The sequence below is a fragment of the Chaetodon auriga genome, chromosome 4 (assembly GCF_051107435.1).
Source record: "Chaetodon auriga isolate fChaAug3 chromosome 4, fChaAug3.hap1, whole genome shotgun sequence".
NCBI classification, from domain to species: Eukaryota; Metazoa; Chordata; class Actinopteri; order Chaetodontiformes; family Chaetodontidae; genus Chaetodon; species Chaetodon auriga.
The window spans coordinates 8,882,435-8,899,524 of NC_135077.1; the positions used below are offsets into that span (position 1 = coordinate 8,882,435).

General features: G+C 42.3%; 3 protein-coding genes across 3 annotated transcripts; 2 read left to right on the forward strand and 1 right to left on the reverse strand.

Moving 5' to 3' along the window:
* Positions 1 to 100: 100 nt before the first annotated feature.
* On the forward strand, positions 101 to 5,441 carry map9 (microtubule-associated protein 9). Its single transcript, XM_076729700.1, has 13 exons — positions 101 to 490; positions 580 to 670; positions 903 to 1,430; positions 1,504 to 1,676; positions 1,796 to 1,904; positions 1,996 to 2,063; positions 2,177 to 2,238; positions 2,312 to 2,474; positions 3,234 to 3,320; positions 3,440 to 3,601; positions 3,698 to 3,843; positions 4,199 to 4,334; positions 4,554 to 5,441. Exons 1-13 carry the CDS (start codon positions 419 to 421, stop codon positions 4,671 to 4,673), a joined length of 1,917 nt encoding a protein of 638 aa, XP_076585815.1. The 5' UTR covers positions 101 to 418; the 3' UTR covers positions 4,674 to 5,441.
* Positions 5,442 to 6,360: 919 nt separating this feature from the next.
* Positions 6,361 to 12,294, forward strand: ugdh (UDP-glucose 6-dehydrogenase). Its single transcript, XM_076728910.1, has 12 exons — positions 6,361 to 6,638; positions 8,146 to 8,307; positions 8,921 to 9,022; positions 9,133 to 9,333; positions 9,406 to 9,603; positions 9,695 to 9,842; positions 9,944 to 10,038; positions 10,141 to 10,271; positions 10,572 to 10,711; positions 11,231 to 11,322; positions 11,422 to 11,532; positions 11,669 to 12,294. Exons 2-12 carry the CDS (start codon positions 8,146 to 8,148, stop codon positions 11,777 to 11,779), a joined length of 1,491 nt encoding a protein of 496 aa, XP_076585025.1. The 5' UTR covers positions 6,361 to 6,638; the 3' UTR covers positions 11,780 to 12,294.
* A 47-nt stretch (positions 12,295 to 12,341) lies between these two features.
* Positions 12,342 to 16,734, reverse strand: lias (lipoic acid synthetase). The gene is made up of 11 exons (XM_076728911.1): positions 16,607 to 16,734; positions 16,150 to 16,325; positions 15,678 to 15,771; positions 15,388 to 15,468; positions 14,979 to 15,135; positions 14,805 to 14,862; positions 14,582 to 14,710; positions 13,917 to 14,062; positions 13,765 to 13,835; positions 13,544 to 13,655; positions 12,342 to 13,194 (listed from the first exon to the last, which is right to left on the reverse strand). Exons 1-11 carry the CDS (start codon positions 16,688 to 16,690, stop codon positions 13,133 to 13,135), a joined length of 1,170 nt encoding a protein of 389 aa, XP_076585026.1. The 5' UTR covers positions 16,691 to 16,734; the 3' UTR covers positions 12,342 to 13,132.
* Positions 16,735 to 17,090: the final 356 nt, after the last annotated feature.

Sequence of the window (17,090 nt, forward strand, 5' to 3'; positions counted from 1 at the left end):
ATGCGGCTCACCAAACAAAACCAGCATCCGGTGGCCGGCCTGGTGCTGTTGTGGAGGTTATTCAAGATCCTCAAATCCGACCTGCTGGGGTTAATCCTCTGAGCATGCGCAGTGGTGAAACGGAAATGTCCACGTTTCCCTGGGTTACCGTCAACAAGTGTGGTACCTTAGCTATAGCTGTTAGTGTACTCTTATTTATGCCATGATTACAAGCATTTAGCTGCGTGGTATTTATTCTACCAGACAACAATCGTGTAGCTGTCAAACTTGGCATATTGGTAATGGAGGTATAATGGTGGCAAAGGAAGTTTAATAGCTAAGCTAACATTAGCTACATGGTACACTGAAGTTAACGAACGCTAGCTAGCATGCTAATGTCAATGAACGCAATCGGGGGAAACTGTTGGTTGTTTTCAGAATGACAAATCAAGACTTCAGGACACTGGCTTACGCGAAAAGCCCGAAAACATCCAGAAGGACAACATTTCAGGTAAAGGCTTTATTTCATGCGATCTGGACATCTCAAATGAGAAATGAAGAAATGGAGTGTCATGTCAACCTGAAATCATGTCCTTGTAGGATGAACTTCAGGCTGCTGTCTCTGCCAGGGCAAGCAAAACTAAAACACCCCCATACTCATTCTCTGGTGACTTCAATGAAGACGAAGATGGTAAGATGGCAGAGCATCAAACTGTCTAGTTAGATAAGGCTTTCCTACATATGAGAGTTTTCAGGCACGTCTCTGAGTCCTCCTCAGTGGATGGACTGTGCTCAGCTGGCCAGCAACCACCAGCTGAAAGGTTCTGAAAAAGCTAAAATGTGTACCTTGAGTTTACATCGTTTTGTTGAATAGATGGTTGTTTCTGTCTCGTCATTTGCTTGACATGTTCTGTATTTCACAGATTTTTTGGATGAACTCCTCAAATCAAGGAAAAAACGGGCAGGCATATTTAAAGCTGGCAAGAGTAAAGCCAAAATCAACAACTTTGAGATTTCGGACGATGAAGGCAAACATAGCAGTTCGAAGAGAGTCTCATTTCTGAAAACCCAAAGAATCACTTCTCCCTCAAAAGACATGGCAGCGTCAGAATCATGTGAAGATGAGCCACCCGACTCTTCCATCGGTCAACACAACGATTATAATCACTCACTTTCCTCACAACACTCCACAAATGTCAGTGAAGATAACAAGCAATTTAAAAACAGTGATGTGGAGTCTCACGATCCTCAAATCACAGGAGAGAGCACAAGTAAGTCTCTGTCATACCAAACATCAGAAGATACTCTTCTGGACATGCCTTTGCCTTTACCATCTGACAACAGCGTGATGGAGACTCCAGGTCCTGATGATAAGAGCATCTCGGTCCAGGAAGATAGCTCCCAGACTCCACAGTTATCAGCAACTGACCTCAAACATGTGTCTTCAACAGGTCTGTTTACACTGTTTCATGCACAAGTCCCAAAGGGCTCATTACACATTACTTATTAACTCTTCTTATTCAGATAGCGCTACGGAGAGGGAGCCACCCAGGCCTAAACCACGGCAAAGGACTCTTGGATTGAACCTTCACACTACAGAGAAGATAGATGAAGATGCTGAATCTCAGGATGTCAGCAGGCCCCAGACTTCCTCTGCATCCATTCCCCTCTCCACTGGCACATCCAGCAACATTGTTGTAAGGAGCTGCAGTCCACACCTGTCTCATTTCTTGGTTGTTCTGTATTTTTAGCAGCAGACTAAACAGACACATTCTCTAATTGGAACATATGTTCGTTATGTCGTTTCACCATGTAGTGGACAGATGGAGACCATGCAGTTTCGTGTAGCCTCAACAGGTCCTCTTTAAGCAAGAGTGAAGACTCGCAGCTCTTCACCAAGTCCACCATTGATTCTGGATCCAGAGGTAATGACTGACGTGTTCAGAACTGAACCTTTCTTTATTTTATTGTATTTCTAACTCATTAATCCTCTGCTTATTTGATTTATTGTTTTAGTTGGCTTTATTTCTGATGACAGCAAAGAGCTGGGGAGAAACTACTCCACATCATTCGAAGAGTTTAATGTAAGTCATTCATTATCAGGTGTGACTGTGGGTAGGTTCATATTAGATGTATGCTCTGCCTCTTCTTTTGATTATTTTTCATCTCAGTAAATGTGTTTATTGTTTTCTTTCAGCAAGACTCAGGAGAACACTCAGATCAACTCTCTCATGTCCATGAAAAATCATTTGATACCAGGTAGGTAAGCAGGCCGCAACAGCTTCATGGATAGAACAGGACAGTAACTGACCATCATTTTATTTTAAATTAGAACACCAAGTTCTCACTCGAAGACCACTCAGAGACCTCAGAGTGCGTGCTCCAAGAAAGTGGAATCAAAGTATTTGGGCTCTCTCAAAGTTCTGGATCGTAAAGTCTCTCTGCAGGAGTCTCAGCCACAAGCAGCAGACTCACTCCGAGCTGCCATTTACCAGGTTAGTGTGATAATGAGCCCGTGTTGTCATGTAGGATGTAAAGCACTCAGAGGACCAAAGCACCTGCAACAGACAAAAATCCTGTCAGTGTGTTCCTGTGTTTTGTGTTTTCTGGTGAAGAATGTATGCGATTCCTTCCTAAGCACGATCGAAAGGAGCTCCATCTTATGGCCTTAAATCCATGTTGACTCATGAGTAAAGTGTGATTTCTGATACCCTGTTAAACGGTCCATTAATCACGTCAGAGTTACCACATTATTCTCAGATTTTATTATATCATTGTCAGGTATCAGGTATAGAGGAGTGGATCTTAAAGCTTACTTAAGTGAAATTATATAAGTATTATTAGCAAAAACACTTAATCCTTCAGTTTATCAGAAAAATTAAAATTCAAAATCACAAAATTTGGACACACATGGTTTTCACTGGACAGGAAGGGTCTGTCATATGAAAAGTAACCAGTAACTAAAGCTATCAAACAAATGTAATTTGGCAAGAAGTAGAATATTTGCCTCTGAAATATAGTGGAGTACAAATATAAAGTTGCATAAAATCAAAATAAATAAGTACAAGTACCTTGAATTTGTACTTGATACAGTACAGGAGTAAATGTATGTTCTATCACTGGTGTTTGCCAGTTATTGGGAGACAGAAATTACCATTTCAGCTACTCATTATTTATCATTGGTAGATGGCTTCAGAGTGTCTACAGTGTGTTCTCAGTCATCTGAAATCCCAGCTAACATGTACTCCTAACAGGAATGGCTTCAGAAGAAAAAAGAAAAGTCACGAGAAAACATGCAGCTGAAGAAGAAAGAGGAAATCCTGAAAGAAAAAAAGAAAAGGGTGAATAATCTTTTCTGTAAATACAGTACAACAGACCACACTGTTATTAAATAGTATGAAAAACGAAGGTTATTTTAACACATATGCACACTGCTCCTCCTCTGTCAAAAAACAAATAGGAAGAAGAGGCTAAAAAGGAAGATGCTGTTGCATCATATGAGGCTTGGAAAGCAAAGAAAGCACAGAGTCTCAAAGCGAAAGCCAAAGAAGAGCAAGATAAGATCAGAAAAAAGCAAAGAGGGATTGAAGAGAAAGAAGAAAGAAGGCAATCTGCTAAACAGGTACATTGATGATTTATTGTGCATTAATCTGAAAGACATAATAAACACTCCCGTGGAAGGATGTGATGTTAATCTGTAACATTATATACAATACAGGTGTTTGAAAAATGGAAGCTTGAGCAAGATCTTCTACTCAAAGAAAAGTACAGAGAGCGAAGAGAAGCTGAAAGTAAACTAAAGTTAAAGAAGCAAGAAAAGGAGGAAGAGAGAAAGACTGACAGCAGTTCTGCCATTTCTAACTGGTGAGTGTATATCATTCACTTTTTTGCTTGTTATTTATTTATTTAAGGGGAGGGGATGCAGCATAACCTTTGTGCACTGACCTCTACTGATAGAAAGTTTCATGTCTTTTGCATTTGTAGATAGAAGGATGTCTCTTTAGTGATAATTGCCTTAGTGCTCTTCATTTTCTTTTGTAAGTATTCAAACCTTCACAAAATAGTGCTGCATTTCAACAGCGCTGTACAAATTATCAACCACTAGATGGCAGCCAAAGCTGGATGATTGGCCATGTTTCATCACCAGCATCTCTACCACAGAAACATCAATGAGTGAAGTAACTCTCATCTAAAACTTGTTACTTTTTTAATGTTGAAGGTGCAAACAGAAGAAAGATGTCCTCCATGAAAAAGTTGTGATGGAGCGTAAAGAAATCAAAAATAAAGCAGAGGAGGAACAATACATGAAAGAAGAGAGAGATAAAATGGCTTTAGAGATATATGAAAACTGGCTGGTAAGTAGAATTACCTGTGGTACCAGTGATTAATGGCTTGTTTATTTGTTTTTAAGACAAATGATCTCACTTTGCTCTCATGACTTACCAGTTGTGTGAACTCTTGGTGCCGGTTTGTTTCGTGTTACTGACAGTTTCCTGAGAGTGACAGACGTGTTTATAGCAAAGGCATCTGGAGGAAATGGTATCTCCTATTATTGATTTTCCTTTTTCCAACAGGCACGGAAAGATCTGGAGCAGAAGAGAAAGAGAGAAGAACGGCGAATACAGGCGATACTCCAAGACAGCCCACCGCCACCGTGGAGCCCTCCTAGTAAAACCATACCATTCCGAAAATGACATTTGACATAGCATTGCCAGAGTATCTGTGGGTTGGACGTTGCTTTTGAAGTGAGGAGTTTTGTACTGTACACTGTACCCAAAGTGTGTTTTAAACATAGTGGATGACAGCTGTTATTCTGTATATTTTTGCTCTAGTGCAAGTTTATATTTTTATATGTATTTTGGTGAAATGCTGCAGTATGCCCTGAAACTGTTCTATCTATCTGTAATAACAAAACCCTTTTTATAAATGCGTGGTCTCGTGTCACCATGTTATACATCAGAATGTACAGCAGCCATAAGACAGAACATCAGTATTTAATTAAACGACTAATATTTTTTTTTTGATTTGCTGTTGATTTCCACTTAAAGTTTATTTTAGATTTTAGATTACAAGAGGTTCAAAAACATCATACAATCTTAGAAGCTGATCTGTTTAGCACTCAGCACTTCAAACTTTTTGTTATTTAAAATGCTGGTCATTTTTGCATGTGACCTTTTTTCTATTTTTTTTTATCGTTCTCATTCATATTTTTTTTACATTCATTCAAAACATTTACCTTAGAATTAAATAGGAGTCCTTAAGAATGTGATGCACCAGTGTAATAAACTCATTTCGTCCTACCAGCATGAGGGCTGCTCTTTAAACATGTTTCTACAGAGAGATGCATTTGGGATTTACGACTTGAACACAGTGAAACCTAATTGTCTTAATGAGTGAGTGCTGTTAAGGTTTTTGTTTATGGCATCCTGTTGGGTCTGCTCTGACTCTGTTATCCAATAAAAGACTTTCCCACAACGCTGGGAAAATGTTCTCGTCTTACTAACTATGCCAATGCTGTCTGACTACTGAAGACAGTGTGTGTTGAAATATAAGACACACATATGTGTATATATGAGTGCTGCTTCCCATTGGGCTATGAGAACTTGTCAGTGGTATTTTGTGCAACATTCTTCGCTCAACAACCAACTCTAGGTGTTCAGTGGCAGCACAGAACCAGCCTTCTTTATCAACTTATTCAGCTTCTGGCCCAACAGATGGCTCCAAAGAAAACTGCACTTGCAACAATAGAGTGGTAAAAAGATCTACAACATCTTGCTGCACACATTGAAGGACCTGAGCTTCCTCAAGTAGAGTCTACTCTGTCCTTTCCTGTAGACAGCATCAGTGTTGCAAGTATTTGAAGCTCTCCACTACCTCCATCTCTTCCTCCAGGGTGCAGATGCTGTTGAAATCACTCCTGGTCCTCCTAAAGTCCACAATCACCTCTTGTTTGGTTATAATTAGTAGGAGGAGGTGGTTATTCCCACATCATGCCACAAAGTGGTCTACCAGCTCCCTGTGCTCAGTCTCCTCTCCACCACTGACACTCCCCACAACTGCAGAGTCATCAGTCAGTTTCTGCAGATGACAGGATTGTGAATTGTACCGGAAGTCTGAGGTGTACGGTGTAAAGAGGAAAGACTCCCCTGCCATGCTCCTGTGCTGCTACGTTTTCCTGATTATGTACTTTGACTTAATCAACGTTAATAACATTTTCAATGCAGAGCAAAATATTTTGCAGCGTGATAAAGGATCTGAATACTTCCTCCAGCGGAGTTAAAATGACAATCTGTTTTATTTTGACTACCCTGTTTATATTCGTGAGGGCGGCAGAGAAATAACTTGGTGCTTTTACTCTGAAAACATCGCGTCAGAAGTACCACTTCCGCTGCTTGGTGTCATGAAGACGGAGGTGGTGGTACCTTGGCCGAAGTGCCTCAGTTTAGGTAAAGGTACCACTAGAGAAGTTGGAAGGGACACACTGATGGTGTGAGGTTGTCCGTCGAGCACTGGTTTAAGTATTAGTTTAAGATATTTTTAACTTATCGCAACAGAACAGTGGCTTCGGATCCGACGCTTGCTCAGACAGTAACGTTGAGAGGAGCTAACGTTAACTCAATCTACGCGTTCCTGAAGTTCAGACTGTCGAGTTGGCAAAGGTAATGTAACGTTAGCTAACGGTTGCTAGCTAGCTAGCTGCTTCCACACAGACGTTCATTCATTTGTTCCTTGTGTTTCGCTAACTCGGCGGTAGGAAAGAAGAAGTAAACTAGCGTAATTACTTTACTGTTAATGTGCAACTATACCTTATAAACAGTGACGTTTGCCTTGTAACACAGCTAACGTCAACCAGCTGAAAGGTAAGTGGGATAAAGGGGCTTTTTTCATCTCTGCCAGACGTGGCTGAGCTGCAATGAAAGGCTCTTTATGTTCAACCAGGCTATAACGGTACGACTGGTACTCCAGCACTGATGAAGTCGTGAATCATTGCACGTGAAGACACGAGCAGGGTGATTAAGACGGTTCAGAATACAGTGTTAGATAGAAATCAGACATGACTTTCCTGGTAAAACTTCGCTTGTAGTAAAACACCCTATGGAGGCGACATTTTTAAAGTTGAGACACTCGTACAGTGAAAAATATGGTCAGATGAATGGAAATGCACTGTGGGACTGCAACTACTGATTATTTACATGATCACTTAATCTGACTGTTGTTTTCACGATCAAAAACTCCTAAAGCCCAAATCAAAACCGGAATCTGTTAACTGTGACATCAAATTGTCATACCTGAGAAGCTGGAGCGATGAACTGATGAACTATGTTGATTGATTTGTGTAGGAATATTCAAAATGAAAACCTAAGTGTTAGATCAAAAGAAGCCAACCTAAATCTGATGGAGCCCAGCCTTTGAGAGCAACTCAGCTCATGAAATGCTCTGTTAAAGTGGAGACACTGTTTAGCACAGTGAAACACAGAGCCAGTGTTTTCTCAGTTAGCTATCAACTATTAAATTCATCGCAAGCTATTTGGGTGATTTTGGTATTTTGGTAAATTGTTTGAGTAATTAAAAAAAAAGTCAAAATTCTCTGATTTCAGCATCTTCAATGTGAATGTATTCAGGTTTCTTCACTCCTCTAGGACTGAATGTCTTTGGTTTGTGGACAAAAACAAGACATTTGAGGATGTCATCTTGGGCTTTGGGAAACATTTTTCACAATTTTCTGACATTTTTTATGTTTCTATTTACCAAACAATTGATGGATTCATAGAGAAAATAATCAACAATGAAAGTAATCCTTAGTTGCTGCCCTAAAATAAAATAAAAGGATTGATGGGCAGGAAAAGGTTTTAGTGTAGACTTTATCTGCAGTATACCAGCATAGAGCTCCACCGCTGAATCGGTCGGGCCGATATATCAGCTGATGTTACTTTACTGCAGGTACATCAGTATAATTGTGTATGTCGGTTGATACGTAATGAGAACTGGGCTTAAGGTCATCTAGAAACAGCGTCCCTATTACGTAATTTGTCCACCAGGAAGAACTGACAATTCAAACTTAACACTGTATAACAGTTCGTATCTGGTTCACAGTTCTTTATTCAGTTTTCCTCCTCTCGCACTTCATGTTTTCTCCTCTACTCTGTCCTCTCTCTACATTTGCAGATGTTCCAGATAAAGAGGATCTGTTGCATTGGTGCTGGATATGTAGGAGGCCCCACATGTAGCGTGATTGCCCACATGTGTCCGGAGATCACAGTGACTGTCGTGGATGTCAACGAGTCCCGAATCAAGGCCTGGAACTCAGACACTCTGCCCATATATGAGGTATCAAACTGCATGTGTGCAATTATTGAACTAAACCAAGCTAAAGGAATTCATTCATTCATTCATTCATTCATTCATTCATCTTCTATACCGCCTATCCCTTTCGGGGTTGCGGGGGGGCTGGAGCCTATCCCAGCTGTCAATGGGCGAGAGGCGGGGTACACCCTGAACCGGTCGCCAGTCGATTGCAGGGCAAGCTAAAGGAATTATAGCAGGATAAATTGTGGGATTTTTTGGTAATCAGATTTTGTGATTATTAATGTAATTATAATCATTATATATAATTATTTTAATATTAAGGTATTAGATCTAAGACATAAGTCAAACTTGCAGTGTTGAAACAGTAGATGTAGCCAAGCAACCATCCTCCCAGTCATTGTTATTTCACAACATGACTCCATCATGGGCTGAATGAGATGAAAATTAGTTCCAGACTGCTCTGTGTTGCAACTTCTCTACGTCGACCACGACCACGAGGTATTACATCATAATGACTAGTGTGTAAGGGCGTTTGATGAGAACTCGTAGTACATTTGTAACTGTTTGTGCCATGTTTTCCTTACATCACTGACGCACCCGCCCTGTCTCATTTTCCCACTTCCTCCCACTCCAGCCGGGTCTGAAAGAGGTGGTTGAATCATGCAGGGGGAGAAATTTGTTTTTCTCTACGGACATAGACTCAGCCATCAGGGACGCAGACCTCGTCTTTATCTCTGTGAGTCCAACAGTCACACATATCGACGCACACTCTGCTGTTTGACCAATTAAAGAAATACATTTATGACACACAATGAATTCATCAGAATGACTGTACTTCCTCCGCAGGTGAACACCCCAACCAAGACCTACGGGATGGGGAAGGGTCGCGCGGCTGACCTCAAGTTCATTGAGGCGTGTGCTCGGCGGATTGTTGAGGTGTCTGATGGCTACAAGATTGTCACAGAGAAAAGCACGGTGCCAGTTCGCGCTGCTGAGAGCATTCGGCGGATATTCGATGCCAACACCAAACCCAGCCTCAACCTACAAGTGTGTATTCATGAGAATGAGACTGTGACGTGTGCTGCTTTGCAAGTTTCTAAAGTCGCACTGCTGCTTTAGGTGCTGTCCAACCCAGAGTTCCTTGCAGAGGGAACAGCAGTGCGGGACCTGAAGGAGCCAGACCGTGTCCTGATTGGTGGAGACGAAACAGCAGAAGGTCAAAGGGCAATCAGAGCGCTGTGTGCCGTCTATGAACACTGGGTCCCCAAAGCAAGAATAATCACCACCAACACGTGGTCGTCGGAGCTGTCTAAACTGGTGAGTGTGGGGCTGTGACTAACGATTGCTTTCATTGTTTCATTTTCAGCTAATTAACACAAAGATATTCCATTTACTGTCTTATGTGTAGGCAGCCAATGCGTTCCTGGCCCAGCGAATCAGCAGCATCAACAGTATCAGTGCTCTGTGCGAAGCCACCGGGGCCGACGTGGAGGAGGTAGCGAAGGCAATCGGTATGGACCAGAGAATAGGCAGCAAGTTTCTCAAGGCCAGCGTAGGTAAGAAACCTGTCCAAAAGATGTTTAGAGGGAGCCTCTATGTGCATTTTAAATCCATTAAACACACATGAGGTGTTGCCTTCTGTGTCCACCCTGGGCAGGTTTTGGTGGAAGCTGTTTCCAGAAGGACGTGCTGAATTTGGTGTACCTGTGCGAGGCCCTCAACCTGCCTGAGGTCGCCTCCTACTGGCAGCAGGTGAGATATTGCTTAGCACCTTATTTTCCTCTTTTTTTCCCCTGAAGGTCTCTGCTGGCTGTATTCACCTCATTCTCAATCTCTTGTTTGTCATTTCATCAGGTGATAGACATGAATGAGTACCAAAGGCGGCGGTTTGCCTGCAGGATAATTGACTGCCTCTTCAACACTGTTACTGGTAAAAAGATTGCTCTGCTGGGCTTCTCCTTCAAAAAAGACACAGGTGACACAAGGTTGGTCTCATTTCAGGTCATTCGTTTTCTGCATTCCCTTTGTAGACCTTTGCCACCGCTCAGTTCTTTGCTTTTCTTTGATATTTCTTTACAACAGCTTTATGTTAATCGTTAACCTGCCACTGTTTGTATGAGAAGTCTAGAGAGCCCATTCAACCACCATTTATAATCTTTATACACAGAAAACATGCACCGTCACTACTGATCACACTTTACTCCACATGAACACCTGCCAACATACTGAGGTGAACTATGGCCCTGATCAAAGTTGACATTAGTGTGTTTGTGTTTTAACTCCAGGGAGTCGTCCAGTATCTACATCTCTAAATACCTGATGGACGAGGGAGCCAAGCTATTCATCTATGACCCCAAAGTTCTTAAAGAACAAATCATTCACGACCTCTCCCAGCCCAGCATCTCAGAGGACAACCCAGAGAGAGGTGTGTCTAAGAAATCTGTGTCTCTAAATGCAGCTGCGGAAAGCTTGCAAAGTGTTTTATTTTGGGGGATTTTTGCTTTTATTTCACAAGATACAGCAGAAAGTTTACAGGGAGGGAGGACAGACAGAGAAGCGGGCGCAATGTGCAACAAAGGCCGACTCGAAAGTTGTGATTACATGGTCAGTGTCTTAAATCCAAATGGCACTTTGAGTACAACCCACAAAAAAAGTAAACTATTTTAATACTAAAAAAAATAGGTCAGTGGCTCCACCTCCTTAAATGGTGAACATTTGCTGGTTTTCTGAGCCTTCTATGATCATTGGGTCGTGGCTTTTTCAATATTTTCTGACAATATAAACCAAACCATTGAGAGCGGGGTTATAGACTGATCTGTAATAGGGTTGCTGCTGTTATGAGACCATCGTACTCTGTTGAAGAATTTGCACTGTACTCAGCTGCAGTTTCTTTTGAATAGTGATCACGAGCTGAGGTGACAGACTTCTTTTGTTTCTCTCTTAGTGTCAGAGCTGGTGACTGTGACCTCTGACCCTTACGAGGCGTGCCAGAGTGCACACGCATTGGTCATCTGCACTGAGTGGGACATGTTTAAGGTCACAATCACACTTTTTTTCTTTCATCATCTTATGAATTATTTCATGTCAGACAAAAAAAAACCTTGACGCCATCATGCCCCTCTAATCCCACCACAGGAACTGGACTATGAGAAGATTTACAAGAAGATGCTGAAGCCGGCCTTTATATTTGATGGCCGCAGGGTGCTGGATCACCTCCACCCTCTTCTCCAGAACATCGGCTTCCAGGTGAGCAGACAGGAAACACACTACCCACACCTCATGAAAAATTAAAATGCCCGTGTAACGTTAAGAAATGTGGCAGATATTTTTGAGAGCGGCTGCTGTTCAGCTTCTATCACTTTTCTGCTTTTTCCATCCGCAGATCGAGACCATCGGGAAGAAAGTGACCACAACAAGAATCCCCTACACTCCGGCCGCCGTTGGTCCTCGCATCACTGCCAGTGAACCTCCCACCAAGAAAGCCAAAGTTTAAAACTCCCTTCACCCCCACGCACATGCAACACATTCCTCTCTCAGCCTTTTTATTGCTGCTGAAACATTTCATTTGGGTCCAACCCCCCCCCCCCCCCCGTGTGTGTCACAGTGTTACAGTGTGACCAATCACTGACCTGCAATCGGTTGGATGAGAGGAAAAGGTTGAGCCTTCAGTCCAAAATTGTGTGAATGTAATCAATGAATGTGTTCACCTCTTTGTAAGAATTTTAATTTTATACATTTCAACGTCACGTAGCATTTGTCAACCGAGCATTTCAGATGCAGTTACACGTGCACCATCTGCAGTCGATTTCAAATGAACACTATTCGTGTGAGTCTACTTTCTTACAGTATTTACAGTATAATCAAGTATTCTTGCTAAATTGCAAAATTTTATACTATTTTTAAAATATTTTTATAAATCATCTTACTGTACGTTAATCGGTATTTGTCCTCTGTAACGGTGGCGGCTTATGAAAAATGCCAATACAATAAAATGTGACGTGTGTCCTCAAATTGTGCCCGTTGATTATTACAAACAAAGAAAAGTGACACAACAGTGAAAATCAGCAAACGTGGACTGATGAGTTTTTATTCTTTAAATATAAATGTACACTTTAAAGATTTTTCTTAACAGTGTGTAAAACAAACGCACATATTATGTTAGAAAAAGTAGAGTTTGAGCCCAAACTGGCACAGATACCAAAATTACCTGTTTTGATTCTTGTGTAACTGACGAAAAGCCAGTCTGGGCTTGAACTGTACTTTTCCTGACGTGTTCCAGGTCTGTAAGTCCTTAAGTTTGTTTTGTGTCACACATAATTTCCCCTTGAAGCCACTGCAAGAACCTTCAGGACCCTCCCAAATTAAATCATCAATCCTGAAGCAGCAGACATCAAAGTGCTCACAAACAGAGCTTGTGGTTAAAGGTCAGTAGCTCTTCACCTAAAGTCCAGGACCCCTGAGGGGAAGGAGGTCACAGTGGATGTGAATTAGCTTCCCTTCCCCCCATCTGCAAATTACAGCAACTGCTAACAGCAGGTCCTTACTTCCTGCTGGGATGAGTGCATGGACAGAGTCTGCACCCAGCTGATCTACTGATCTCTCCCTGAAATGCAGACGCCTGGTGAACAGCAGAGGACGAGTGCAAAGGAATGGTCCCTGTACTTACATGAGTCTTATTCAACGTCACTTCTCTCCCTTACTAAATGACAAATGGCTTCATTTTTGACTTGAACCACTGTTTTTAGTACTCATACATATTAAATGTGCTTCCTGTGCTACAGCAGGAGTAAAAGGTGTGACTGTAAAAGTGTGCGGTTATAAGGAGAAACTGCCGGTTTGGTGCTTTTTATTCTGTTATCGTGGCTTCGGCTTTTCTCTTCTCGAGTAGATTCTTCAGGAAGAACTCACCTGTAAAGAGAAAAGGTACAGATTAGAAAAACAGATTTTCTCTGACCCATAGAAACTTACTGAAGACATACAGTATGTTCACCTGGCTATCATTGATGATGATGCTTCTTGTTGAATTTTATAATGTATATTAATGTATGGCCTGACGTAAGCAGTGACCAGAACCTCTCCCACCTACTACAGACAACTTTTAGCTTTATTTAAACACCTGCACAGTATTTTCTTCATCTGATGGAGACATGTTATAGGTCAAGTGTTGGTGGCTTTGAGGAGAGTAATAGAAGGACAGTGGTTCTCTGTTTTGCCGCTGTGCACATTCAAACTGTGCAGGATGAAATGTGCTTCTCACCCGCTTTGTAGGAGGATCGCACCAGTGGCCCACTGGCTGTGTAAACGAAGCCCATATCATTCCCAACTTTCTCCCAGTAGGCAAACCTCTCTGGAGTGACGTATTCCTCCACCTAAACCCAAGCACACATTGTCACAGCTTGCACCCATTTACTGAATGTACATTGTTCTTTTGCAGTCTTAATAAACGGGGAAACGCTCCATAAAGTGTCATGTTCTTACCTTTAGGTGGCGCTTGGTGGGTTGCATGTACTGACCCAGTGTTAGACAGTCCACTCCTGCCTCTCGCAGCTCTGTAACATCACCAGGACGGCAGGATCAGGGAATTGTTGTACTTTACATCAACATTTTGTGTGAGTGGCGAATGTACTCACCAGTCAAGGTGTCGCGTATCTGTTGTTCAGTTTCCCCCAGTCCAAGCATGATGGATGTCTTGGTGAGCACAGCCGGATTAACCTTTTTAGCGTGCTTCAGCACACTGAGAGACTGGTCAAAGTTTGCTCTGGGGTCACGCACGTGCCTGGAAACAGATGAGACAGATGGACAATAAATAATCAAAAAGGTAAATATATACCCCTACAATGAAAACAGATACCCAGATTACCATGAAGCAGTGACATGGACAATGAGGAAATATCTACAGTGTCTTCCCTGTGTTCCCTGTGTGCAGATCACCTAGTATATGCACTGTCAGCAGAGAGATGGCTCTTATATACCACCTGCTGGTAAGTGTGTGCATTACTGTCCTCCTGTCTATGAGTGACTTCCCCCTTGTGGCAGAACATGAGCAGCAATTCAATTTCCTGTATGTACAGCATTTATCATTAAAAATATAAGCTAGATTTTATACCAATCGGTGTGATGATCGATGATTGAAATCATACTGAGGAGCTGATGGATTCAAGGCATTCAGGCTTTTCTTAAAGTTGAAAGAGATGAGATGTTTAGCTTCTAACTTTGTGCATTGATCTTACCAAACTCTGGAATTACAGCCAACACATAAGAATCTGGTCACATACACGGGCAGTATGTTAAGTACCTTTGCAGCTCTCGCACTGTCTCCACATTGTGGGCATAAACGTCTAACCCCGAAAGGGCGATCTTCTCTACTGCTGCCAGGTCACCACGAAAATCAGGGGTCAGACATTCAACCAGGATCCGAGGCTCCCTAGATGAGGACGAGAGAAGTGATGACTTATTCATTTTGCACCGATATTAGGATACAAACACCCGATAAAGCCAAAAGGAAAGGCAGATTATACCTTTCCTTCAGGGTGGAGACTGTCTTAGCAAAGTGCTCTGCCCCTCCATCAGCAATATCTGCAAAGGAAAAAGTGGCATTACGACGGGCCATCACTGGCGCAACTGTTATTTTGATACGTGGACATTTATATTTTGGGTTTTTAAAACTATGCACTGAGTTAAGAAGCCATTACCATCTCTGTCGACTGAGGTGAGAACCACATAGTCCAGCCCCCAGGCAGCGATGGCCTTGGCTGTATTGTACGGCTCTTCGGGGTCCAGAGGTGGGGGCTGACGGGCCGTCTTTACAGAGCAGAACCTGCACCCACGGGTGCATGTGTCCCCCATCAGCTACATACAGAGACAGAGAGAAAAACCTGAGCTATATGTATGTCGTAGGACTGGAACAAATAATCCATATACACAGCATCATCTCTTTGTCTTTGGTCCCAATGAACACTTGTTTAGCACTAATATATTATTCACTTGAAGAGAGAAAAAAAATCCCAAATGTAATCAATAAATAAATATGATTGATTTCTCCTTTCTTGGAAAATATTAGCTTGTGCAGAGGCGTATCGTACAGCATGCCGGGAGACTTACCATGATGGTGGCTGTGGCTGTGGCATACTCTCCTCCTCCCCAGCATTCTCCAATGTTAGGACACCTGGCCTCCTCACACACCTGAGACACAACAGACACGGAGTCTTCAAGAACTGCTTCAGGGTGAAATAAAAAATTAAATAGCATTGTATTGATTTGTAGTGACTCCCTTCAAAGGAAACAGATGGACCCAAACATGTCACACCCTCCAACTGTTTGAAGCATCTGCATTTGTTCCGTTCACCTGTGCAGGTAATGCCTGTATTCTGCCATCTGTCTGTACAACTTACTGTGTGCAGATTGAGGTCTCTCAGTGTGTTCTTTAGCTTGTTATAATTTTTTCCAATGGGGATCTCCGTCTTCAGCCATGGGGGAAGCCGCAGCCTGTCACAAAAACAGCAGCAGAGCCGTTCACTACAGGTGTAACAGTGTGCTCTGACCAATGACAAGGCAAGCACTTCTGGTAGATGCAGCGAACCATGCTCATTAAAATAAAACTGATTCACATTCAAGTGAAGTGCTATTTCACACAGCAAACTGTCAGACAAGATGCGTGAGGATGTGTAGCATGACACCTCTAACATTTTCCCTTAAAGGTATGAAAGCAAGGACACGTGAAGATCGTTGATTCAGCACAACGCAATCTGGTAGATTAGTTCTGTCTGATCTGGTCTTTGAACCCTTCTGATGACACTCTGCAGCCCCAGACATGATAGTAAAAACCTCCACTTTCTCACAGCAGCAACGTATCTGCTGTATTACCTGTCTCCTTTCGCTCTCTTCAGGTTGCCTTTGTACTCTGCCCACTTGCTTTTCTCCGACAAGTCCCCTGATATGAAGTCTTGTAGATCAGGCCCGTCATCACTCAGGAGCTCTTTCTTTCTGTCAGCCCGGTCTGGAGAGGATTTTGCCACAGATGTCAGACTGCTGCTGTAACTCTGCAGAGGAAGGACTGAGGGTTACTTTACTGCTGTGTCACTGCTTCTAAGAGTCTCTTCGTACAAACACAGTCTATCGCGATGTTTACGGGTTCGTACATCGTTTATTTGGGAACTTATAAACAGCCTGACTGTCATTACAGCTGGCATACAAACACAGACGTTAGCTACGTAGTTACTTAAAGGCCCGTGACCAGGCTTACACCCGACGCTAACTTAACGTTAGCTGTTTACTGATTACTCGTAGGAGAACATTCCAGCAGTGAGAGTAAAATACTTACATGTGGCAAGCATCTTGGACTCAGCCAAAGATGACTAGTGGAGAAACGGCCAGCAACACAACAACTTTGTTTGAGCAGCGCCATGACTTTAGCAAGCAGCCGACTGCAATTCGCAGCAAAACTCGACGACCGGTTGCTTCGGTCTTGTGCCGCATTCACGTGATGTCTGCAGAATCGGAAGATTAGGCAAATCATGTTTCTCAAGTTGAGGCGTTCACAGATTAACCCAACACGACTTAAATAACTAATCAGTTAATCACAGACTGTGTCTGTCTGTTTGTTTCTTTTTTAAATCCTTAATTCAGCAAGGTTAACAATAATGAGGTTGAAAACATATTTTGCAAGTCTCGTTCAAATGAGGCAATAGATTAAATAAAACTGGTAATTGCAGTTTTTATAATAAAAATCATAAGTGGCAGACCTAAATTTGTTGCCATATTGCCAATGGGTGGATAGGAAGCCGACGGTATTTGATACCGCTTTC